General features: G+C 32.7%; 10 protein-coding genes and 1 non-coding gene across 11 annotated transcripts; 5 read left to right on the forward strand and 6 right to left on the reverse strand.

Annotated features, from left to right (window-relative positions):
- Window positions 1–274: 274 nt before the first annotated feature.
- On the forward strand, window positions 275–421 carry DFA_03049 (uncharacterized protein; the record flags this gene model as incomplete). The annotated part of the gene is made up of 1 exon (XM_004362599.1): window positions 275–421. The coding sequence occupies one exon, from the start codon at window positions 275–277 to the stop codon at window positions 419–421; it is 147 nt and encodes a 48-aa protein (XP_004362656.1).
- A 171-nt stretch (window positions 422–592) lies between these two features.
- Window positions 593–2925, forward strand: DFA_03050 (uncharacterized protein; the record flags this gene model as incomplete). Its single annotated transcript, XM_004362600.1, has 2 exons — window positions 593–862; window positions 964–2925. The coding sequence occupies 2 exons, from the start codon at window positions 593–595 to the stop codon at window positions 2923–2925; spliced, it is 2232 nt and encodes a 743-aa protein (XP_004362657.1).
- Window positions 2926–3603: 678 nt separating this feature from the next.
- Window positions 3604–3674, forward strand: DFA_03051. Its single transcript has one exon. It is a non-coding gene; the product is annotated as a tRNA-Gly (tRNA).
- A 1623-nt stretch (window positions 3675–5297) lies between these two features.
- DFA_03052 (uncharacterized protein) lies at window positions 5298–7273 on the reverse strand (the record flags this gene model as incomplete). The annotated part of the gene is made up of 4 exons (XM_004362601.1): window positions 5298–5469; window positions 5562–5772; window positions 5819–6793; window positions 6955–7273. 4 exons carry the CDS (start codon window positions 7271–7273, stop codon window positions 5298–5300), a joined length of 1677 nt encoding a protein of 558 aa, XP_004362658.1.
- Window positions 7274–7369: 96 nt separating this feature from the next.
- On the reverse strand, window positions 7370–8744 carry DFA_03053 (cathepsin l; the record flags this gene model as incomplete). The annotated part of the gene is made up of 6 exons (XM_004362602.1): window positions 7370–7459; window positions 7523–7596; window positions 7673–7797; window positions 7895–8236; window positions 8306–8450; window positions 8540–8744. 6 exons carry the CDS (start codon window positions 8742–8744, stop codon window positions 7370–7372), a joined length of 981 nt encoding a protein of 326 aa, XP_004362659.1.
- Window positions 8745–8957: 213 nt separating this feature from the next.
- Window positions 8958–11483, reverse strand: DFA_03054 (calcium-binding EF-hand domain-containing protein; the record flags this gene model as incomplete). Its single annotated transcript, XM_004362603.1, has 1 exon — window positions 8958–11483. The coding sequence occupies one exon, from the start codon at window positions 11481–11483 to the stop codon at window positions 8958–8960; it is 2526 nt and encodes an 841-aa protein (XP_004362660.1).
- Window positions 11484–12066: 583 nt separating this feature from the next.
- On the forward strand, window positions 12067–13638 carry DFA_03055 (uncharacterized protein; the record flags this gene model as incomplete). Its single annotated transcript, XM_004362604.1, has 5 exons — window positions 12067–12081; window positions 12472–12678; window positions 12758–13001; window positions 13065–13099; window positions 13483–13638. 5 exons carry the CDS (start codon window positions 12067–12069, stop codon window positions 13636–13638), a joined length of 657 nt encoding a protein of 218 aa, XP_004362661.1.
- A 56-nt stretch (window positions 13639–13694) lies between these two features.
- On the reverse strand, window positions 13695–15548 carry DFA_03056 (uncharacterized protein; the record flags this gene model as incomplete). The annotated part of the gene is made up of 2 exons (XM_004362605.1): window positions 13695–14784; window positions 14860–15548. 2 exons carry the CDS (start codon window positions 15546–15548, stop codon window positions 13695–13697), a joined length of 1779 nt encoding a protein of 592 aa, XP_004362662.1.
- A 108-nt stretch (window positions 15549–15656) lies between these two features.
- On the reverse strand, window positions 15657–20083 carry DFA_03057 (leucine-rich repeat-containing protein; the record flags this gene model as incomplete). The annotated part of the gene is made up of 7 exons (XM_004362606.1): window positions 15657–15700; window positions 15727–15943; window positions 16014–17456; window positions 17531–18286; window positions 18375–18620; window positions 18692–18958; window positions 19052–20083. 7 exons carry the CDS (start codon window positions 20081–20083, stop codon window positions 15657–15659), a joined length of 4005 nt encoding a protein of 1334 aa, XP_004362663.1.
- A 360-nt stretch (window positions 20084–20443) lies between these two features.
- Window positions 20444–21325, reverse strand: DFA_03058 (CMP/dCMP deaminase; the record flags this gene model as incomplete). Its single annotated transcript, XM_004362607.1, has 2 exons — window positions 20444–21067; window positions 21194–21325. The coding sequence occupies 2 exons, from the start codon at window positions 21323–21325 to the stop codon at window positions 20444–20446; spliced, it is 756 nt and encodes a 251-aa protein (XP_004362664.1).
- Window positions 21326–23541: 2216 nt separating this feature from the next.
- Window positions 23542–25765, forward strand: grlF (G-protein-coupled receptor family 3 protein 6; the record flags this gene model as incomplete). The annotated part of the gene is made up of 3 exons (XM_004362608.1): window positions 23542–24639; window positions 24733–25387; window positions 25473–25765. The coding sequence occupies 3 exons, from the start codon at window positions 23542–23544 to the stop codon at window positions 25763–25765; spliced, it is 2046 nt and encodes a 681-aa protein (XP_004362665.1).
- Window positions 25766–25997: the final 232 nt, after the last annotated feature.

Below are 25997 nucleotides of genomic sequence, written 5' to 3' on the forward strand. Positions count from 1 at the left end.
GAATGTCTTTTAGAAAAAAAAGTATAAATAGATTTGAAAAATCATTAAACTGAAATCAAATCAAATCAAATCTTTTTCTTTAACAATAACAATACAATCTTTTAACAAAAAAAAACAATTAAAACATGTTATATAGTATGTTTTTTAAACCTAATGGTTCTTTAAGACTATTATTAATTAATTATCTTTTTTTTCTTTTTTTTTCTTTTTTTTTTCAATAGAATCCTTGGCATCAATTGGATCACCAAAATCCATGTCTTTTTCCAATTCAAATATGGCTAGCAATGTAGGTGGAGGAGGAGCATCTCAATCATCCAATAAACCTCAATTCTTTTGGCTTTTGGCTGTACCTTTAATTGCTACTCTGGTACGTGGTGGATTGGATATTGGACATGAGGTCTGGAATGAAAATAGAGGTTAAAAACAAACAAAACATTATCTCTCTTTTTCTTCTCTCTCTTTTTTTCTCCTCTCCATTTTCTTAATTAATAAATTTAGTTATTTAAAATTTAATTTAAATCAAATTCATTGGGCTTTTGTTGTGAACAAAATAATCAAAACTTTTTCTTTTTTCATGAATCATTTTTCAAAGATGAGTAAACAACAACCAACCTTTTTATTTAAATGTATCATTCATAATGTACATTTAAGGAATTTAGTATTTAAACATGTAAAGAGTATTCATAGACAACTAAAGATAGATACTGTCAAATCAAATGATTTAACAACATTGTATGATTACATCAAATATGGTCAAACTGATCTATTTATCAAGCAATTTGATCGTCTATATCAATTCATTCAATCTTTGGATCATACTTTTTTAAAATCAAAACAATTTAAAAAGATACCTAATTTACATGTATGTAAAAAGATGACGATAATATAGTTGATAACATATATATATATATATCTAACTTTTATTACTTTCTTTTCTTTTCTTTTCTTTTTCTATGTATTTAGAATGAAAAATATTATTTTAAAAGATTATATTGGGTATTTCATATAGTATTTCAAAAGAGTAATCATGTAGCATTGAAATATATGATTGATAGACTTTGTATTACAAAACAAGATTTTCAATCTTACAAGTTACACTTTGAAACCTATCCATTCAAATGTACACCTGAAATGTATCGCGTCTTGTCTGATGCAAACTTTACACATGTCGTACCTTTACTCTCACATGAAATGATCAATGCATTGATCAAAATTGGTGATTGCGAACAATTGGAATTGTATCTATCAAAATTAAAAGAGGAATCTTTTAAAAAAATAATAATATCACCATCATCAAATCATCGTCCATTTAGATATTCTTTTAGAGATTTGATTAAAAATAATCAAAATCAAGAGATCATATTCATTATGAATAGAATATTTTTAAAATATGGAATCAATGTTTATGGTGAAATATTCATTGCGGCATTGGAAAATAATCATTTTAATATTATAAAATGGATAGTAGATTGTTTGGACAAATCTATATTGATAGAGATTTTCGATGACGATGATGATGTATTTTATGTATTGGAGAGGTATGGTAAAAAGGAAATACTAGAGCTTTTACCATTACCTGAAACGGTACCTTTTACAGCTAGTGGTTGTGAATCTGTAAAACAAGGTAATCTAGATTTCCTATCCTATTATTTAAATTGTAAACATCAAAAAGATCGTTATTTGGTTGGATTGGTAACAATGGCTCTTAAAGAGGGTAAATTGGATTGTTTGGAACTCTTATTGTCACATAGACATATTTCATTTAATCTAATAGAAGTTTCAATTGAAAAGATTCATCAAACCATTTTAACAGTTGAATTGGTAAAGAGATTGGTTGGTTTGGGTATCACGGTTGTTCTAACAAATGATATTCTTTTGGATGCAATTCAAATCGGTCAACTTGAAGAGTTGATTCAAATGGAACAAATTAGTAAATTGCCATTACAGATTTCTCATTTTTCTGGGCTACTAGAAAAAGCAATTCAAAAAAATTCTATATCATCAATCGATATATTACTATATCATCCACGTTTTCAACCTTTTTTAAATGTTCAACCCATCAGTATTGATATTGGATGTATTAATCAACCAAATCATATAAAAACAATTGAATATTTATTCTCAAAATCATTTTCAATTAAATTTCTAATCAATAATTGGGAGAAAATGGATCATGTATTGGTATCAAAGGCAATACGATCAATTTATTCCTCAACTATAGACATTTTACTAAAGACTGAATTATTTGGTATATTTTTATTGGCAAATGATTTGGATTGGTTGGTAGAACAAAATATTCTAGTCACTAGCAATGATGGTCACACAACACCACAATTATCATCATCATTTTTTCAAGATGGATGTAGTATATTGACATTGATTTTTGATCAGGCTTGTGTTGGTGGTCATTATCAAGCATTGGATTTTCTTTTACGTAATTGTTCACTTGCTCAAATAGATAGACACTTGTCACTTGTCAGTTTGGTCAAACTACCAGATGACGATCAATTTGACATTTTTTGGAAAAGAATGGAAAGGTTTACATCAAACTTGACACTTGTCACTCCTATTATACATTCAATCATTCTTTCACCCAACAAGAAGGATTATAAACCTAAAAGAGCAAAATCGATTGTTAATATTTTTGGATCATTCCCAACAAAGTTGGCAACCATTCAAAAAATACATCCTCCACCAATCACTAGTTTTGAAGCTTATGCTTTTCCTCATCTCCCAACACTTTTGGATATTTTTTGTTGTAACCCTACTCTACCAAACGTACAAGGTTATTCAGTACAAGATTCTCTATTAATCATTCAAATGGCTATTAAAATTGGTTGTATCCCTTCTCTTTCTTGTATTGGTATAAATGATGATAAAAGTCATGATTCAATTGTTGATAATAAAAAATGTATTTTAATGTAGAATAAAAATAAAACAACACGAAAATAAAATTATATTTATTGGTGATCAATCTAAAAATCGACAACAACAACAGCCGAATAATAATCACAATCATAATAATAATAATAATTTATTATAATAATAATTTATCATCATCATTGTTTTAATCATTTATCATTTTCTTGATGAGACGAGAAGAATAGATGAATGAAATTTAAATAGGGACAAAAATTTTCTGTCAAACATCCAATGTGCATTGCGTTTATGGTTAAATGGTAAAATATTTCACAAGGAAGTGTCTAATCATTCCTCTCCTATTAAAAAAAATAATAATAATTTCAAAAAAAATATATATACCTGTAAAGTTAAAAAATATTTGCTTTGGACTGGAAATCATAGGCCAATGATAGTTGGTCTAGATTCATTCTAAACAAGATGACTTTATATTATTATATCATGTGGACAAGATAATATTTTTTCAAATGAATTTGGCCCTTTGATTTTTTTCAATTTTTTCGTTTTTTTGGACAAATATCTTGGCCCTAACCGAGTCCCTACTTGAGGACTCTGACCCTTTAATATACTTGTTCAATGAAATTGTCCAATGATAGTTGATATACCAATAAAGTGCTCTATAATTTTTAAAAATATCGGTATAAATACCGCGATTTTTTTCCAATCAAACATCCAATGTGCATTGCGTTCATGGTTAAATGGTATAATATTTCCCTTCCAAGGAAGTGTCCCGGGTTCGATTCCCGGTGAACGCACAGGGTTTTTTTAGGGTTTCCTGTTGCTGCTGGGTGGACGCACAGGGTTTTTTTAGGGTTTCCTGTTGCTGCTGGTGGACGCACAGGGTTTTTTTAGGGTTTCCTGTTGCTGCCGGTGGACGCACAGGGTTTTTTTAGGGTTTCCTGTTGCTGCCGGTGAACGCACAGGGTTTTTTTAGGGTTTCCTGTTGCTCCCGGTTGCATTGTTTGTTGGTGGCCACCGGTGAACGCACAGGGTTTTTTTAGGGTTTCCTGTTGCTGCGGTCACCGTTCATTTTTTTCGATATCTACAATACAGTTGATTCGGCCATTTAGCGATCTTCTCCAATATCAATTGTTTCCAACTTTTATAAATTTCCCTCTCTAATCCTGGCCAAAGGATAATATGATTATTTTTACGATTCCAAAAATATAGAGTTCAGTCAATGATATCCTTATCCTTCTTTTTTTATCAAAGTTATATCAACTCTTAATTTGTTAAAGGAAATGGAATGAATATTATATTCCTATATATTATTATTTTAATTTTTTTTTAATTTTTTTTAATTTTTTATAGTCTCTTGACTTTTATCACACAAACTCATCAATTGAAATTGTTTTATTTTAAAAAGTATTACAACAACAACAACAACAATCATATATTGAATAATATTATGATAACCCATTTAGAATAATAGTAGTAATAGTATAAAAGAAAACATTTCTTTCAAAAAATGCAAGACAGTAAATGTTAAAGGTTGGTCCAAAGAGGGAGGTGTGCTATACTCATATTCATATGATCAGCTGTCTATAAAAGTAAAAGGTTGATCTCTTGTCAAAAGAATGAAAAGAACAATTGCTCTTATATATAAATATATATTCAAAGACAATTGTCCTCATTTGCAAGTTGTTGGAGCAATGGTTATAAATTTATTGAATTTGTTGGTTAGTTTCAAATCTACTACTGTATAGAAATCATATAGTGTTCAATGATGGTACCATCATTGTGAATGACGGCGATAATATCACTCATTTGTCTATAATGGTAGAGAGAGAGAGACGATTGACAACTACGATCGAGACAATGGTTGTCTTGCTCTTTATAAATATTATCTCTAGTTGGCTGCTTGTGCAAAGGCTAACTCAAGATTCTAGATTTTTATTTCAACAAGTGATAATCTTATAGGTAGCTACACATCAGTATTCTATAATCCCTATCGGAATGGTTTGTTTGGTCATTACCTTTCTTTTAATCAAATATGTATGTAATTGAATGAATTAAACAAGCATAAAGGAATTATGACTAATATCTATATGTTTCACATAGATCATTTATAAATACATCACTTACTTTTTTATTAATTTCAGCCAATCCTGATCAATTGGATATCAAAAGACATCAAATATTCAATGTTATCCTTGTCCTTCTTTTTTTTTTTTTATCTGGTATCAAAGATTATACAACTGAACTTTCAGATTACAATATAGGTTGACTCAAAAAAGGGGTACAAACTACTCCAATTCACATGTAATCTATCTGTTTGTAGAGATATGCTTTTGAAATCATTAATAATAGGTAGTAATATATATTAACTATTGTCTTTTTCTATTTCTAAATTACTCTTTTATTAATTTTTATTATTACTAGTCTTTTTCTGAAATTTTAGTTTGTACTGGATTCATATTAATATCATCATTGTTAATATTTTCTTGTTGATGTTGTCTATTCTTCTTTTTATCAAAAGATTGATTTGATGGAAAAGGAATAACTAACATACCAACTCTTCTATTTAAATTTTGAAAACTCTTGTTTAATCTTTTGTAAATTTAATTCCAACTTTTCTCTTGTTTACCAAAACGACCACCAAAATAATAGAGATTAAAACAAATGATAGACATATTACAAACAATATAACTATAATTTTCCAATTTTCAAAAGACCACTCGCATTCTCTGTCACATTGACTTTTATCCAACATTTCATCACCAACAATGAGAGCATTAAAAGCAGGATCCAATTCAACCGATTTACGAAATCTTGGAATATTAAAAGTTGTAAAAAGATTAAAACCTTGATTGTCAATTTGTTTAAAAAGTGGATCATTTTCTAGAATGGTTACTCTTGATGGAAAAATATATTCATAGTCAATAATCATTCTACTTGCAATTCAACAATAATCTTCCAACCAAAACTCTTGTCCATAAAATTTGATCACCAGGAGATACCAAACTTTGAACCTTTTTTCTACCACATTTATCAAATTCTAATTTATCTGATTTTGAATGAAAAATAATTTGTAGAGTATTCATTGGTGATGACCATTCCCAATCCTGAATTTTAATTTTAAATTTGATTGAATTTGGTGAAACTTGTAATTCCTCTCCTGCAAATAAAGAGATATTTGTATTTTCAAATTGATAAACATTGATATACAATAGTGTCGTTCTATTATAAATTGATCCAATAAATATTGTTTCATTCATTTGTTTCCAATCAACTTTGTTCATTGAAATAGTTTGAACAATTAAAAAATCTTGATCAATTTCTCTAATAAATTGAATTCCTGTTGTAAAATTGACAATACCATTGGTTTCATTTTTTGTTGTTGTTGTTGATGATGATAGAGTTACAGTTCCATTATTTTCTATAGTTGTATTAAATAATTTATCTCTATTGATCAAATTTTCACCAATCAATGTAATGAATCCATTTTCTTTAAATGATGGATAAACAGCTTTAATAAATGGTGGTTGCCATGCAAAATGAGTAGAGTTGATTCCACTTGCATCTTGAATGATTACATTTTGAAATCCAGTAAGAGGTGAAACTATACAAGTGACTGATGATATTTGTTTTGAAGTTATTTGACAAGATTTTGATAATAATTTGGATGGATTGAAAAATGAAATATAGAAAGTTTCTAGGTTGAATAGTGTCAAATTACTGATTGTAATTTCTCCTCCATTTGTACCAATTGATGGAATATATACCTCTGAAATGGGTTGAAATTCACATATTGCTTGTTGAACTGGATCATTATAACCCTTGGCATTATTTAAATTCCATGGAATACCTCTAATATAAATATTTATCTCTCTAGAGGTTAAAGATGGTTCACCTGGTTCGAATGGACAATACCCTATATAAATAGAAAAATGAATTAAACAGGACTGTTTCTTTCTTTTTGATTTTTTTTGACATACCCCACCCAACATTGACCAGTATACATATTAAATAGTGGTAGATTGGTTTCAGATCCAGTTGAAAAAGAGTAATTTTTAATAGCCATAGAGTCTATACCAAATACCCAGATACGATTGGAAGCAGTAGCAAAGTTTTTAGAATTGGAATTGAAAATAAAATCCCATTCTTGTTTTGATCCAAGTGTTTCAAGATATGATTTAAATGTACTACTTGTAAAGGTAGCACATTGAGTAGTGGCCATAGAGATTGAATAAGCCTGGACCAATTTATATCCATGACCATTTCCTCCCTGAGAGGTTGGCCATACAACTATATCCTTTATAGAATCATATTGACATTCAATTAGACTACTATTAAAAACTATTAAAATGATTAAAATAAATACTCTTACTATTGATGTTTTTAAATCAATCATTTTGATCAATTATAAAAAAACAAATAAAATAAAATGATTTGATTATAACATGTTTTAAAAAAGATAAATCCCAAAATTTGTATATATTTAATCTTTTTAATAGTTTTGCTGTGGGAGATCCAAAAATTGACTGGGTTGATCAATACAATGAGTGACTTTACTTTGATGGGTACTATTAATTAATTTCTGTAAATAATTATTATTTATCTTTTTTCTTTAAACTATTTTTTAAATTAATGGATAACTTGCATAACTAGCAATACCACATTTATCATTATTATTCCTAGCCATCCTGAAAAATCCTCCTTGTTCACCCCAACCAGCTATAATAAATAAATAAATAAAAAAAGATAGATTAGTCAATTATAAGCTTTGAAATAATTTTAAAAAACAACATACTTCCCCAAGAATTTTTAAGTAACCAATAGGTTGGTTGAAATCCAATAACAAGTACTGCATGTGTTGGTTTTGATTTATCACATGTTGGTGATGAAAATATTCCACTCTTGTATAATTGAAATTCTCTAAATATAATAAATAATCATTTTTTATTAAAACATTTTAAAGAGTTAGTAAACCATAGGTAAATTCTTTTTCTTTTTTTTTTCTATTTTTACATACCTAGAGCTTGCATCAAATGCAGCTGAAATGGGTGTTTTAAGGACACAATTTGCTAATTCTGTCTCTGATCTTGATACCATTGCGTAGGTTTGAATGTTGGCAGTTTTGGATACTGGGTTGCAGAACCTCCTGTTACTATAACCTACATAGGGTCGTTCACTTGATAATGATATTCCCTTTTGGTCTTGGACTTGTTTAAAAGAGGTATGCATCCAGCCACCTTGGCATCCTGTATTTCCGTATTCACGACAATCAACCAATTCTTGTTCAGAGAGATCAAAATTTTTATTTATTGCCAGGTATCTAGATTCAATGGCAGATGTAGCTGAAAATGCATAACAACTATATATATTTATATTGGGTAGATTTTAATTATATTGTTTAAAAAAAAGTAATATTGTTTAAACATACCTTCCACAGTCACCTTGATCTTTAACTCTACTAACTAGTCCAAAAGGTCTCCAATCATGACCTTGAACATTTGTTGTTGATAGAATTTGTCTAGATGTTGGGTTTGAAGAAGAAGAAGAAGATGATGATAATGTTTCATTGTTGTCTGGTTGTAAGTTTTGTTGAATTGATGTGTCCAAGCAGTGAATAGATTTCTATTTGTTTGATCACCGATTGCCAAATATAACTCTAAACTAATTGGTCCAATATCTATATCAATAATAGGTCCTGATCCACCTGTAGATGACGATGATGAGGATGAAGAGGATGACGATGAAGATGATGAAGATGAACCACCAAGTAATCCACCCAATAATCCAGTGATCGATAACAATTCACTTGATACCACAAAACTTGATACAATGACAATAAAAATAACAAGAGTTCTTGATGGCTTCATATTTGTTAAAGGTTGAAATAGAAGAAAAAAGATATGATTATCACATGTGAAGTACAAGGGTTTTAAAATGATGGATGAATTAATTTAAATTAAACGACGGTTCAAAACCCAACAAAGAAAATCTCATCTCTTGGAACGAGTGATTCGGTGAAACAGTGATCAAACACCATTATTATGATTATTATTATTTATTTATTTAAATATATTTGAATTCTAACTAGTACTTGAAACATTACAAAATAAAGTTGAAGGTAAAAAGTAAGAAACAAAAGAATAGAAACCTTGCATTCCTCCCCAAGAATTCTTTTCCTTGCCAGCCACCAATTCCTTATTTTTTTCTAGTTGCGTAGACAATTGTTTTTCCAAAAACTTGTTTGCCTGTTTTTCTTCGTGGTACATTTTCTGGACACGTTGTATTTCTTGGTCCTTGTTTTTCTGTAAATCTGTCATTGCTTGTTGTTGTTCATCGAGTAGAGTCAATGTACTTTCTTTTTGTGCTTCCAATTCATTTGTATGTAATCTAATCAAATCTGTTTTTTTCATTCCTTTTATACTGCCGCTGCCTGATGTATTATTATTATAAGTTGTCAATGGTGAAAATGCATTTGATAAATCAAATGGTGATAATGTTGCTTGATTTTGTTGTTGTTGTTGATTATATGGATTTGAATATCCTAAACTACTATATTGGTGTTGTTGTTGATTGGGACTAACAAACATTTGATCAAAAATGGGTTGTTTTGAAGAAGAGGATCTTGGTGAAATAGTATGATATATTGATGGTGATGATGTTACAGGTGTTTGTTGTTGATAACCAATTGGAGATTGTAAAGAATTACCACTTTGTTGTTGTTGACTAATTCTTAGAGGTGATTGTTGTAAATTATTAACCATTGTTACAGGTGTTGGTGGACTAGTTAAAATTTGTGGACTTGATGTCAACATATTACTATTCATTTTTGGACTTGATTGTTGTCTTGAAAGTGTTGGTTTAATATTTGTTGTTATAGTAGATTCAATTGGTGATTGCATTGAAGTGGTTGTATTTGCCGAAGAAATTTCCGTTGTAATATTAATATTCTCTTCATTAATTTCTGGTAATTGAATTTCACCACTAATTAATTTTAATTGTTCTTTTAATTGATCAACTTCATCATTTTCTTTTTCTTTTTCTTTTTCCTTTTCCTTTTCTTTTTCTTTTTGTTGTAATTGTTCAAATTCTTTTTGTAAACTAATTGGTGAGGAAGAAATGATTGGTGGAGAATTTGGAGAGGATGATGATAAATCTCTATCTTCACGATTTGGAGTTGATGGAATTGGGATGGGAGGTGATGGTGTTCCACTTCCAGATCTATTCATAGTGTTGGGAGGATCAAAAAATTCCGATTTTTGTTTTGATAATAATTGTTTTGCCTTGTCAATGGTTGGTTTAATTCTTTTCTCTGTAAATGATGCATTTTTATCGCGCTCTGCCAATGTTTCATTACTAAATGTAACCATCATTGACAGTTTGTTATTAATATTTTGTTGAGATTTTAAGAGATGATTTAATTTTTTAATTTCCAAATCCTTCATGACGACTTGTTCGGAAAGGGAACGAGCCTTTTCCTTTTCATTTTCCATATTGTCTCGAAGGGCTGCATCATTTTGGTTTAATTTGGAAATGGTTGTTTTGAGATTGGTGTTTTGTACAGTTAGATCCTTGTTTGAATCACGCATACCATCGACAAACTTTGCATCCTTTTTGAGACGATCAATTTCTTGATCTTTTTTCTTGAGTTGTGCTTCCAGTTGTTGCCTCGACTTTTCGAGAAACGTAATTTCCGATTGAAAAGTATCACATTCCTTTTCAAGAGTCTTGTAGTTTTCTTGTAGTTGACCCATGATTGCCGAGTTTTTACTCCATTCCAATGTTGACTTTTCGCGTTGTGGTTCGGCTTGTTTGGATGTTGGAAGATCTGAATCTTCAAAAGACAACTTGGGACTCATTGGATGATTGAGACCACTATAACGAGCGATAAACGATGTAATCTCAATGGAACCGTCATTATCGACTGGCAAATCATTGACAAACATTAATAGTTTGTTTTTGGGTATAGTCTTGCCATTGTTGAGTTTGGTAAACAAATCTTCAAATTGGTCAAATGTAATGACTGGTTTGGTTGAAAAGAGTTTGTTGAATTTGTTTTTCGATGGTGATGCGAGATGACTGTACTGTGATGTTGACTGTCCCTGGATCAATGGTGATCCTTTGGGTGTGATATTGTATTTTTTGAGCATATCGACCGGTACCTTGAACTTTGGTAACCGATTCTTTTCCAACAACAGTCTACGTGATTCATTGGCATTGACACCTTCCATAAACCTTGTCATACTCTCTACGAAATTGTCAAAATCAATCGACACGTTTTCATCCTTTATCGAATCCATATCAGTGTCTGCGTCCACCTCCAATTCACCACCATCCAACTGACAATGTACAATCTTTAAGTATTCCAACAATTGTCCAATCAATGGGTTACTGTCAATCACATCGGCACCCAAACTTTCAATCTCCTCTCTTAATTGTGCCAATGTTATAATACCACTTGAATCTCTATCAATTGCTCTAAATACTTGTTCCATTTGATTGATAAATTCATTTGTTCCCAACTGTCCACCATCCACTTGATCGTCACCATCTCTATCATCGTCATTACTAATTAATATTTCTTCAAATTCATTATTTGACAGAGACATTATTAAATATTATTATTATTATTATTACTTATTAAATAAATAAATAAATATATGTATATATACAATCTTTTTTTATTTGTAAAAAAAGACAAAAGAATTAAAAAAAAACTAAAAGTAAAAGTATGTTTTTTTGATTAATATAAAATTAAAATTATTAAAATATTATTATTATTCTACGATGCTTGGTTATTATGAAAAATGGGAATGGGATCTATTGAAAAATAATAATAAAAAATAAAAACAAAAAAAATTGGTTGTAAAATAATCTTGTTACTCAGTCTAGTCTCTCTGATATACTATTGTGTAAAAACTCTTTTATCTCTATCTCGATATCTATCTCTCTTTATCTTTAGAAATTCTAATCTAATAGATAGAAGAGAATAAAACATTCGACATGATATACTATCCTTATCCTTATCCTTATCCTGTCTGTCCTCTTGTTTATTGATTTAATTTTTAATTGACACATAACCAACCCTAACCACACACTCCGACCGAGGTGGAGCCATTATTATCATTATTGTTATTGTTGCTTGTTGTTAGGGTTGGTGTCAAGAAAGTGATATACACAATACAATCAATTATGACCGTTACTGTTGTGTGGTGGTAGTAGTGTGTGTTGGTGGGTAATACAGCTGTTTTTTGAATGGCGATGGATGATAATTAATTATCGTAACACTTACTACAAAAGTGTATTTATATTACTTTACTTTACTGCCCAATATTCTTATTTCGTCGTTGTCGTCGTCTGTACTTATCCTATTATTATTATATAATCTAAGATATATAGAAAATAATCATATGATTAAAATCTGCCACACCATTTCACTAACTTTGATTTGTGAGGGCGCCGATTGTCCAACAGACTTTTTTTTTTTTTGAAATTTTTTGTCGGTTACAAATTAATTAAGCTACCTCCTTTGCATCACTACACATAATCACACACAGCGACCTGATGTTATCCTTATCTTTATCATCATCTTTAAAGAATTTTACACAACAATGCACATTTGCTGTTAGGTACTACTCTAGCGGATTTAAAGTACATGTACCAAGAGAAAAGATAGAGCTGTCATTTGCGAGGTCGAGTGGAGCAGGAGGTCAAAATGTAAACAAGGTTGAAACAAAGGTAGAAGCAAGATTTAATATTTATCGTGCTGATTGGTTAACTGATCATTGTAAAGAAACTCTAAGAGTATGAAATGAAAAAAAGTTGTAATTGTAATAAGTAGTAATAGTAATACTAATTCATTACATTTTCTATTTCATTTTAGAAAGAATATGCAAAGAATTTAAATAGTTCTGGTGATTTTGTGATTACATCAATGAAACATAGAGAACAAAGATTAAACATTAAAGATGTATTTGAAAAATTAGAGAGATTGTTGACAGATGCTTCCATCATACCAAAGGAGCGTCTGCCTACAGATGCTCCACTCTATGCAAACGAAAAACGGTTAGAAGAGAAAAAGAAACGTTCAGATGTTAAAGCAAGTAGATCAAATCGTGGTAGAGGTGGTAGATATGATAATTGGTAAAAGACAAAAGGACAAATAATAATAATAATAATAATAATAATAGGATGGGAATATGGACATTCAATTCTTGCCCAACTTGTAAATAAATCTTGATTGTTGAGATCAAACCACCGACCGCTGGTCTTGATCAAACGAAACGTTAACAGTAAATAGTTCCATTTTTATGTTCAATGTATACTCCACCCAACAACAACAACAAAGTTGATGGTGGTACCAAAAAAAGAGGATACGTAACAAGTACCACGGAAAACACCGATTCAACTGTTGTTCATTTTTCGTAACAGGTCCTTCAAGAATGTTTATAAATTGGATGGATTCATTCATTATTTTTCAATTCAAATCAAATATTAATTAATTAATTATGTTATTTAGTATGTTTAGAAAAAGATATTATTTCTATTCCATTCCATATTGATTCATTTCTTTTTTTTTTAATAGAAAACTTATGTAATCTCTCAAAGGGATCTAATATCTCTTACTCTCCATCATCATCACAATATTTAGAACAAGATTCATATTCATCAACCCAAGGATTATCATCATATACTGGTTTCAAACCCAAAAATGATTCAAATCAAAATAATGGTAATGGAAATGGAAATGGTGGATGGAAATAATATCTTTATTTATTTATAATTTATTTGTATAATTAATTATAAATTTCTTTTAATTTTTAAAAAAGATTAAGATCTTTTTTAAGTTTATCACTTTTCCATTTTGGTAATGAATAAAAAGTTGATTTTTTCAAATGAAATACTTGTTGGAATGATTCATCGTTTAGATATTTTTCCAAGTTGTTTGGGTCGATGGGAGGGTTTGTGACTGGTCTTTGTAAAAGTTCCTTGTAACCTAGTGACTCTTCATAGTCGCGATATCGTATCTCGACAACCTCTATCTTTTTCGCTTGTTCCTCTTCTTCTCTTTTCTTTTTCTTTAGTCTTGCTTCCACCTCTTCCTTTTGTTGTTGTAGCAGTTGCATTCTTTTTTCTTGTTCTCTTTGTAGTGATTCTGTCTTTTCCAGTTCCTTTTGTTTGTTTGCTCTTTCTTTTGCCTGTAGTCTCCATTCCGATGTAGTACCTTCATTGATTTTAATTGGTTTCAAGATTTCAGATGGTGAAGCATTTCGTAGTTCACCAACCAATGGTAGCGAGTGAAGAGATAGACGAGTGAGTCTAAAAAGTGTACATTTACTCTTGATATAGTCAATGGCAGCTTGAGTGATATTATTACATTCACGAAGGAACAGTTTCTCGAGATAGAGTAAATGGTCGGCTAGGAAATGGACTGATCGATCTGTGAGTAGACCAGCACTGCTTAAATCCAAGTGTCGGAGCAGACAAAGATTCTCGGCCAAATGAATCACATTGGCATCATTTAAATTGGCACATCCACTTAGAATAAGTGTTTCTAGTGATTGAAGATGTTTTCCAATTTGTAAAAATGATTTTGTCGTCAATCTAATACACAGTGTCAAATCCAAATGCTTTAGATTTTTCAAGTGATTACAAATTGATATCATTGTACCATCCAAAACTCTACTATTATTACTTAGGTCCAAATACTCTAATTGTGTCAGCAAATTTAATCCAGTAAATGATAATTCATTTAAATGATAACATTGTTTCAATGATATATAGGTCAACTTGCTCAATACTGTAGTCATATTTAAAAAACTTTGATGACTAATTTGTAATTTTTGAATTGACAATGTTTGTAATTTCTCCAAATTTGAAAATGTTAATGATCCATCATCAATCAATTTACTAGTAGAGTAAAAGAATTAATTAATTATTTTGTTTTCCTATTCTTTTTTTCTATTTTTTTTTTTTAATACATACGGACAAGAATCCAATTTTAAATGTAAAAGATTAGTTAAATCATTAATAATAGTTAGGGTATTTTGAGTAATATTTGGATTTTCAGAAAGATTGACAGAGATTAATTTTGGACATTGAATGATTAGATTTTGAATGGATGATTCTTCTAGTTGTGGACACATTGAAAGATCGATTTTATCTAGTGTGTTGCAAAGGTTGGTGGCAATGGCTTGGAGAGAGACTGAGGTGATAGAATGACATCTAGACAATTTGAGGTCTTGCAATTTCGAAAGTCTCTGTGACAATGGTACCAATGATGAATCTGTTATAAATTTGCACCCTTTTAGTGATAGTTTGGTGAGTGATGTCATTTTGGTAGAGATAGAGTTGATAGTGACATCGGTTAAATTATAACAAGACTCGAGAATAAGAGTTTGGAAATTGGGGCATGGTGGAAGACTGACAAACGAGACATCAGACAATTTACTACACGATGTCAAGTCGAGACTGACAAGATGGTGCCATGGGAATCCACCCTTTGTAAATGTATCGTCAGACAGTCTGTTTTCATTTCGTAGATTGAGTTCGATCAACAGAGGCAGTGATGCCAATGCAAAAATCACCTCGCTGCCAATCTTGCATTTAGAGACGTCGAGACGACGGAGATTCTTGAGTTGGGCAAGTGAGGGTAGTGCTTCGACTGCAATCATTGGACAGTTTGAATGTCAAGTGATTGAATCAATGGACAAAAGTTGGAAATGACCGAAATCGTGGTTTGGGTAATCAGCGATCCCGACAAATCAAGAGACACCAAATGTTTACCAACCACTGACAACAGCTCTGTCAACCCTTGATCCGTCACCTTTGGACAATAACTAAGATTCAAACTTGCCAATGTTCCAGTGCTGTCAAAGAATTCTCCTAAAATACCCATCACTTGATCATTGATCGATGTACGATGAAAATCAATCGATCTAATCCCACTCATTGCCAATTTCATTCTCTCTTTAATCTCTTTTGAATAAGTTGCCATTACCAATAAATCAACTAAACTTTGTCCTTGATTATTTAATGAATCATTTAATTTTTCTAATACATATTGATTCTAAAATAAATTAATAAATTAATAAATTAAATTTTTCCTTTTTTTTTTTTTCTATTATTTTTCTACATACATTCATTTTAAATAATTTATCATAAAGATTTGATAATTCAATTATAAATGTATCATCATTATTTGCACTATTAAATTTAATCATTTCATTTAGAGAATCTGAATACATTGAATAGATTTTGTTGTCTGGACTAGGATGATATTGTACCAATAGTCTAAAGATGAGAGCTGTTGGATAGTAGAGACGTTTACTACCTAGTTTCGAGTTGATCCACATATCTTTACCAATTTTAAAGATTGCTTCATAGACTGCATCACGATCAATTAGCAGAGCATGATTGAATTTAGTGTAGGCTTGAACAAAGAATTCCTGTTGTCGACGTTCATTTGAATCTTCGTGATGAGATGGTCGATAGACAAGTGCTTTACCAAGCAACAACTTTACTCCAACATCTCTAGGTCTATGCTTTTCCAATACTTCGCAAATATTTGCTACACCAATCAATGACATCGACATACCTTCTTTACCAAAATCAAACAATTTCTTGGTGTCTGCAAAAACAGTGGTGAACAAGTCTTCCTTGGCAATTCTCTCTCTTTCTGCTCTCTCCTCTTCACCTTCACCTTCACTAGACACAATGATACGTTTTGTAATGTGTTTGGTTGTAGAGGCGTTGGGTGGTACATAGTTTGATTGTTGTTGATCATAGTATCGGAGAGCATGGTCAAATTCGATCGACGCCATTTTATAGTGTTTCTGAGCTTGAAAGGGGACATTGTGGTAATACTGTGCAATGAGGATATAGAGATGTGCCAACTCATAGTATGCCTTGCAGTTGGTAGGTGCTATTTGGATAGCATCTTTAAACTTGGCGGCTGCCTCTTCAAGTGTTCTGAGATAGAGGTTCTTGCCGAACGCACCCGACACGACATTGATCGAATTGGCCTGCAAAATCAACGTTCTACCAAGTTGGCAAATACAGTCGAAATTGTCGGGATTGGATTTAAGAGATGACTGGAACTTGGAGGTGGCCATTTTAAGCAGACGCAACTGCTCTCGTCCACTCTTGGACTTGGCGGCCATGCTCAGTGCCATACCCTCTGCATAATCGACAATGTTCATATGTTTAACATTGGCATAGATCTCTTGAATATCAGAATCTACAAATTGAAACGAGAATGGGTCACGTGTAAACTCGTGTTGTGCGATTGGCGATAATGATATACCAGTCAGATATTGTAGTCGTTCAAACAAGTTTCGTGGATTAATAGAGTCCATCCAATTCTCTTCTTGCTCTTCAATAATCGTTCCAGACCCACGTGGATCCAGTTTCATAAATGCCAAACTATATTTTGATTTGATTCTCTCTCTAATTCTCTTCCATATCAATGATTGATAATCCAATACTTGATTAAATATTAAAATAACAATTTGTTTAAATGGTTCTTCTGATAATCCTTGTACTTCTTTCATTTTTGATCTCATTTCATCTTTTATAATTGTCTAAACAAAAAAATAAAAAGAAAAGAAAATTAATATATTAAATAATTATTATTATTTTTTAATTTCTTTCTTACTTTAATTGATCTTGCAGTCATTTCAAGTAATAATAAATCACGAACTTTAAGTGATAAGGAAAAATGACGAATTCTACCCATATGTCTAAGATTAATACCTAGTCGATGTATTTCTTCGTTGAGTGTTGACAACATTTTGGGTGTTTCATTTTTCACTTGGTTCAGAGACCTAACATGTTTTCGAACGGGTGTGTCTGGCATACTGGCAGATGTTGCCACTGAATCCATTGAATCATTCATCGTAGATGACGCCTGTGTATTGTTAATCTCTCCTGCGACTTGTTGTTGCTGTTGTAGTATTTGTGGTGGTGTATTACCAAGTTCCAAACGCTTCATTACAATTGGTAGAAACTTGTTTGCAAATTGTGTTTTGATTTCATTAAAATCGGTTGGATCTTCTCCTCCAGCTCCTCCAGTAGTCACTGCCGATAAATTATTTGATGCTGGGTTACTGGCAGCTGCACTTGGAAGCATTTTACCCTTGACATCTCGATCCAATTTATCTGCCAATTCTCTAACTGCCTGGTTCAACAAATACTCTGTTGCGTCTTCAATCTCCTTATTGTGTTCTTGTTTCTCCTCGTCTAATCTCTGCCACCCTGTAAACGCGTCACTACAAAGTGGTTTGCTCCATTTTGCCACAAACTCGGGTCTCAATAAATTATAAAATATACTTCTTCTATTTACATCTGTTCTCTTTAACAATGCCTCTGGTGGAAATGTTCTACTAAAATCAATTACATAATATCTATTATCCTATAAACAAATTAAAATAATAATTAATAATTAATAATTCATTCAAGAATATATATTAAATATTATTATATTTAAGTTTTCAACTTACAGAACCCAAATGAGCTTCAATATCACCAGGACTTGATAATACTTTAGTAAATTCAGGATCACTTCCAACTTTATGTGGTTTCAAGTTTATCTTTTTTCCAGCCTCTCGCATCTTTGTATTCAAGTCTGGTACGTCGTAATGTACAATGGTTCCACTATCACATGATCCATATCTAATTGTATCAGTATTAATTGGTAATAATGATAATGCTATAATTCTAAATCCTTTATAATCAATTAATGCAATCTAAAAAATAAATAAATAAATAAATAAATAAAGATGTTTGGAAATTATTTGATTTGTTTATCTTTTCTTACAAGAGGATAATGTAAACCTTGAACACCAGTCATATAATAAGATATTAACCCTTTTAATTCATTTGAAGCAGCTTTTGAAGCATAATCATCTCTTGGCATATCACCACCATACATCCAACAATCGTCACTCAACATTGTATCCATTGCAAACTTGAATAGGATACCTTGACAATACCACTTCATACCACCTGCAATACCACCAACATCAACAGGTGCCAAACTCTTTTCTTTATATGGTAAACATAATTCATTAATAATAATTGTTGCCTAAATATAAATAAATAAATAAATAAATAAAATATATTAGTAATTCCATTGTCTTTTGATTTCAATTTCAGTTGATTATGTTCTCTTTCATACATAATTCTTTGCAGCAGCAACAAAGTCTCTTGCCAAATGAGATAATTTACTAAACTTTTGTTCAGTATCTGGATGAGCCAATAATGTTTGAAATTCATCATTCCAATCCTTTCTCTTGAAATCCTCGGACGTGTAACGATTGAGTTGTGATTGTATATTGATTCCATTGTGACTAGAGTTTTGTGACAACATGTTGGTACCGTTGATTCCGCCATTGCCATTGATTCCATTTCCAATACTGCTATTACTATGTGATCCGTTGAGTTTGTGGTGTAGGTCTTGTTGTTGACGATGTAGATCTGCAGCTCCGTCGAGCTGTATAGTACCATCTTGGTAGTCTTCAAACAGACAATCTTCATCATAACTACTCATACTTCCTCCCGATGAAACGTATATTGGTTTTGGACTCTTTACCATACCATGATGATTATTATTTCCTTCCATTTGTCGTCTCTTTATCTTACTACATATCTTATTTGTATTATTATTATTCTTCTTCTTCTTATTCTTTACATTATTATTACATATATTATTATTTACATTATTATTATCGTTATCGTTATTGTTATTATTAGTTGATGATGATATAGTTGCAGTTGTACAACCATTACTATTACTACTACTACTAACAGTAACAGTTGTATTGGTGTAACATCCAAAATCAGTTGTATTGTTTTGTTTTGGTATTGGTATTATTCTATCCTTTTCATCTTCCTCTTCTTCTTCGTCGCTGTACTCTTCTTCTTCTGTGTCTTCTTCTTCTTCTTCATCTTCAGTATCTTCATCTTCTTTATCAGCTTCATCACAACTACTACAATAGTCATAAGAGTTTGAATAACTATTTGTTGTTGATGTAGTTGTTGTAGTTGCTGTTGGTAAGGTTGCGTTTGCCTTGTTCAAGAGATGTATGTTGGCAGCTGATTGTTTCAAGAATGCCAATCTCTTTCTTCTCTCCCTCGCCTCTTCTTCATTATCACAAAAGTATGAATAGATATCGTAGTCATATACCTTTGATTTATTGATAGAGTACATTCTATCTAACTATCTACTATACAATTATTATTATTATATATTATATTATACAACTTGATCGATGATTATTATTATTATACATTTAATCTAAAAATAAAAACTAATGATGGTAGTCTCCACTCATTTCATTGTCATCTCTCAAGTACTCACAAATAAAATTAATTAATTTTAAAAGTAGTGTATATATTTTAAATCGATAATGAAAGAATGTTTATTCATTCATTCATTTATTTATTATTTTAAAAGGTATGTTGGTATGTATAAGATTTAAAATAATGGTGAATAGTAGGTTGATAGGGAAAAGTACAAACTTGACGAAAAGACAATCACTAAACTATAAACAAGCTATAGTTTGATGGTTTAGTCAGAGTCAGAGTCAGAGTGGTAGGTTTGGACGGCTGGGTCAAAGGCACCAAAGGCAGAGTTGGTGGTAGAGCACTTACGGGACCATCCGTTGTTGCAGACGGCTTGGATACCAGATGGGTCGGCCTTTGGAGTCTTACAGAAGGTTGGGAAGAGCTTGTCGGTTTCCTTTTCCAAGACACCACCGATGATTTCAGTGTAGTGACCAATACCGTAACCGAGAGAGTTGATGGCAGCAGAGCTGATTGGGAGTTGGTTGAGACAACGTTCACAGTACATGTTGGAGACGTATGAGCCAAAGACAACGGTCTTGAACTTGGTCCACATGATGGCAGCTTGACACATTGGACATGGTTCACCGGTAGTGTAGAGGGTCCAGCCTTCAAACATGTTTTTGGTGTAGAGGTTGGAGCAGTTGTTGATGGCAACGATTTCACCGTGGTTGATACGGTTGATCTTACCTTGGTTGACACCAGTGCAAGCAAGAGTACCGTTTTCATTGACAATGACGGCACCGAAACGACCGTTGACAGCCTTGGTGATTTGGAGAGCGAGCTTCATCCAGTTTTCATGCTTGTGGAGTTCAGTAGAATTGAGATCCTTTGGAGTCTTGACGTATGGCTAAAGAGTATAGTAAAAATAATAATAATAATAATAATTATAATAATAATTATAGGTCGGAAAAGAGAGTAGGAGTGAATGGGATGGAAAAAAAAAAAGAAAAGGGATGGTTTGATTAATAAATACAGGTTTAGCCATATCTTTGTATTTTCCTCTACCCACGAGTGAAGCGTCGATGAATGGGCTATCTGGGCAGGTTCCAGCGTTGGCAACAAAGACCATACAAACTAAAACAAGAAGGGAAATTAAGAATTTCATTGTATGTATATATATAAAAGATAAGAAGAGATGATTATAATAATAAGAATGATGATGATGAATAATAGAATGCTGGGTTGGATGGTATTTAAATCTTGTGGATGGTGTGGAAGTTTGAAGCAGGCTGCAAATATTGCAAACAAACAAAGAAATTAAATTTAAGAAATTGTTTGTGGTTGGTTGATGGATCAGCTGATTCTGCTGTTGCTCGCCAACAAAGTCCTGCAAATTTCGCCCCGTTGCAGGGGGGTAGGCACTGGTCGAGTGGGTTGGAAAATTGGTGATCTGATTGGTGTTGTAGTGATATTGGCCAATTAGGCAGTTTGCTGCTGTTTTTAATATTTTACTGCTGTCACCAACTCACACCATCGTCCTCAACCTTTAATTCCTTTAAATCGTTTAATGTAAATCATATTATGTTTAAAAAGAAAGAAATTTGAAAGTACTCACCAAACATCTTATTTTTTTCCCTCTCTCCTTCATAGTTTGTCGCCAGTAGTCTTAGAGTGTTGCATTATTAGTCTTGTCCTATTGGTTGATCTCATCTGCAATCTCCAGACAGAAAAAATCTCAAGACCAACTCTCTTCTCTTTTTTAACTGTTCGACCGAGAGTGATAGAGGGGGTGCCGAGTCGTTTGGGCTACGGTTCCTCCTCTCACTCTGTTTACCGGCTAGCTCCTCCCTTTGCGCCTCACTTTAGCACCTTTTATCCATTTTCACTGGTATCTCCCATGTCTTTGACTCGTCTAAAAAGGCGTTAATTAATTAACTTTCAGGTTCCTGTTGATTGGACAATGGCTTTGAATAGAAAAATCCAAAGTGAGATATCTCCAGATACCTACAGATGATGCCCTGCGCCCAAAAGAGGTACCTCCTCGCGCTTTTTGCCCCTGCTTCTTTTTTTTTTTAAAAAATCGTCATCAGTGAAAACTTGAACTTTTGTGTCCTTTCGTCATCCTCTCCAACGGTTGGAAACTGCCCTTAGATGTTACAACATGCCACCTAGGCAAACCCCTAAATCCATCTTTGGAGACACAACAACCGACCGAGACTAACCACACCAACTCTCCTATGGATCAGATGGGTCGCATCCTTTCGTTTGATACTCCCACTTGCCTTTGTTCACCATCATGATGTTCAACGTTGTTATTGCTGAGCTTATTTTTATTATTTTAGGCACCACCCATCAGATCTACCAATTTCGTTTTTTCATCTTCAAAAGATGTCTTGCAGGATGACCAATCATTTTCGAGGGTTAGATTTGAATTAGATTATTTTCGTTGACGAGAAAAAGACTCGTGTCTGTTCTGTCTCCTCTCGTACGTTATTTGAATCTTGGCAATGGTAGAGCTAGGTGGCATTTTCACATCTATCTCATCGATGATGGCAGCTAGAGGAGGGCTAGTGTTGGTTTAAATTAATTTTTTCTCTATCTCTCTTCGTCCTACGCTAGCCCAGCCCAACCCATCAAACAAAATCAAATTCTATTGTTGTTGTTTTATTATTATCACTACAGACAAACAAACAAACAAGTCAAGTCATCCCTTATTTATTTATATCTTTCATCATCACCATCACTACTATATTACTACTATCGCCCTCGGGAAGGTCCTACACAAAGCCCCTCCCCTTCTTACTCTTTCAAACCCTTACGATCAAAACCAAAGGATAAAGTGTTTAACCTTTACTATCACCATCATCTATCTACTTCGCCTTCAACCCTCACCTTCTTTGATCATCATCTCATCCTTCTCTTGAACTAGTTTCGTTTTATTTTTTTTGAAGATCTACACAACACATCATTTTCGCGCGCGTCCAAACCTTCACCAGACAAACAAAACGGTTTAGGAGTTTTTTTTTTTTCCCCAAGGCAAAAAATCTCACAAGAGACAACATCCAGTCGATTAGAAGGTATCTGTTTATCCTTTTCATACTTTGTCCTTTTTTTTGTGATCACTTTCAAATCTCAACCAAGATAACCAACCATCAAATAGTCGGGACGATTGATTGATCGAGACTTTGTCCAAGCCCATATAATCTTTTCTTTTCTTTTAAATATTTATTTTTAATTTTTTTTTGTGTCTCTTCAATCCTTTTTTATTACCAAAGTAAATTTTCTATATATCCCAATCTTTGACAAACATATACATATATATATATAAATATAAATCGAATAACTTTTATAAGTATACTTTTTTTTTTTAATTTATAAAAAATGATAAAATTATCCATTTATTTAATTTTATCAATATTCCTATTTTTATTGTCACCATCAGTCAATGGAGCAGAGGTTAAATTTGCACTTATTATGAGTGGCAATGTGACTGATCTTGGATTTAATTTCATGGTCAATGACGGACGTATCCGTATGGAACGTGAACTAAAGTTGCAAACGCCAACCATCGCCTACTCTATGATCGACACTGACCAAAAGCTGAAGGATTGTATCGAAGAGATCATCGACCTCGGATACAACTTTATTTTCCCAAGCTCGCAGATCCACATGGACATTGCCACCGCCTACGCCAACAAGACTCAGGGCAAGGGCATCTACTGGATGTTACGTGGCCGTGCCAAGCCAACCCTAGAGAATGTCGTCAACGTCGGTTTCAACAGCGGTACCATGCAGTTTTTGATCGGTTACTTTGCAGGCCTCGAAACCAAGACTGGAAACATTGGGTTTATTGCACCCGGTAACCCCGTGCAAAAGGCCTTTACCTTTAACTCGTTCTACATTGGTGCCAAGACTGCCAACCCCAACGTCAACGTCTGGTACGCCTATACTTTGAACTGGATGGATCCCGATCGTGCCCGTGGTGCCTCTCGCAAGATGCTCGATGAACACAACGTCGACATGATTGGTCAGTCGCAAGATGACATGTCTGTACAAGAGGAAGTCATGGCCACCCGTCTCAACTTTGGTCTCGGATCAACCGGTTATTCCGAACGTCTCATCTATGGTGATCAAATGGGTATCTCGTACCTCACCAACTGGACCGTTATTTTAACCCGTTTCGCCGAACGTATCCAAGATGGAAACTGGACCAAAGACGCCTTCCAAGGAGAATTGTCCAACGGTGCCATCGAATTTGACGAAATGAGTTTCCGTGTCAAAGATACCACCATCACTGCTTTCAACCTTGAACGTGAAAAGCTTCGTTCCAACATCACCTACCAACCATACCGTTGCAACCAAGGTTACATGACCGAATATGGAACTCAATGTGTCAACATGTCTTCTTTTTGGGGTGCCACAATGCCAATCACTCCACTTGAATATAATCTTGGTTTATATACAATTCCAGTTACCAATGTAAGATATAATATTAATAATAATAATAATTATTTTCAAAAAATTTAATACTTACTTTTCTTTTTTTTTTTTTTTTTTTTTTTTTTTTTTTAGGTTCCAATTCAAGAGTCAATTACATTAGGTTTATCAATTCCATCTGGTGTTTTCATTCTATTTGCTATTGTTTCAATTGTTGTAATTATACTCTTTAGAAATGCCAAGGTTATCAAGTCTGCCAGTCCATTGTTTTCCGTTTTAATTTTGATTGGTTGTATTCTCATTTTTGCTGGTATTATTATCTGGTCACAAAATCCAACCACCTCACTTTGTCGTTCACGTATTTGGTTAATCTCTCTTGGTTACACTCTTATGATTGGTAATCTTTTGATCAAGAACTTCCGTATCTGGTTGCTCTTTGACAATCCCAAGCTCAAGCGTCGTAACATTCCAAACAAAAAGTTGATTCCATGGTTCTTGGGTATCCTCATTCTCGACGCCATCATCCTCGCCGTCTGGATTGCCGTTGGTGACATCAAGGCTGTTGAACGTCTCAACATTGATGGTCTTGGCACTTACGAGTCTATGAATGCCTGTAGCTCCAGTCACGCTGGTGACGTTGTCCTCTACATCCTCCTCATCTTCCACGGTATCATGTTGTTGGTCGGTTGTTTCATCTCTTTCAAGATCCGTTCCGTCGACATTAAGGAATTCAACGAATGTGGTCCTGTTAGTACTTGTCTTTACGCCATTGCTTTCTGTCTTTTCATTGGTATGCATTGGATACACAATCTATCCCTATTTTTTTAAAAAAAGAATAATAATATTAACTAATTATATTCTATTTCCGTTTCTAGTTATTCCATTAATGGTATCACCACAATCAATTGCCAATCAAACCATTATTATTTGTGCATGTGGTATATTCACTACATTCTCATCGATGGCCATCCTTTTCTTGCCCAAGTTTGGTGAGATGTATACCCAAGGTCCAGCCATCAACGAGACGTTCCGTACCAATACCAACAGACAGGACACCTTCACCATTGACATTTCCCACAATACTGTTGCCCTTGCCCAAGAAGGAGTCACCATGGAAACCTTTACCAAGACAACCACATCTTCCAACGAAGTTACTGACAGTACCTAAACGGGCGAGTCGTCCAACAAACAAACAAACAAATATTATTATCCAATTGTAATTGTAATTGTAATTTATACACATATGTTTTGTACCACTATATCTATCTATTTCCATTCAATTCACCCAACATGTTAACAACAACAACAACAAACAAAATCAATTGGATAAATATTTTTTTTCCCCTTCCATCTTCACTTCAACTCATAACTACAACTTTATAAAAAATAATACACGATCG

This window comes from Cavenderia fasciculata (genome assembly GCF_000203815.1).
Source record: "Cavenderia fasciculata unplaced genomic scaffold Scf_Dfasci-G-b-205a01.r1-3, whole genome shotgun sequence".
In the NCBI taxonomy this organism is placed as follows: Eukaryota; Evosea; class Eumycetozoa; order Acytosteliales; family Cavenderiaceae; genus Cavenderia; species Cavenderia fasciculata.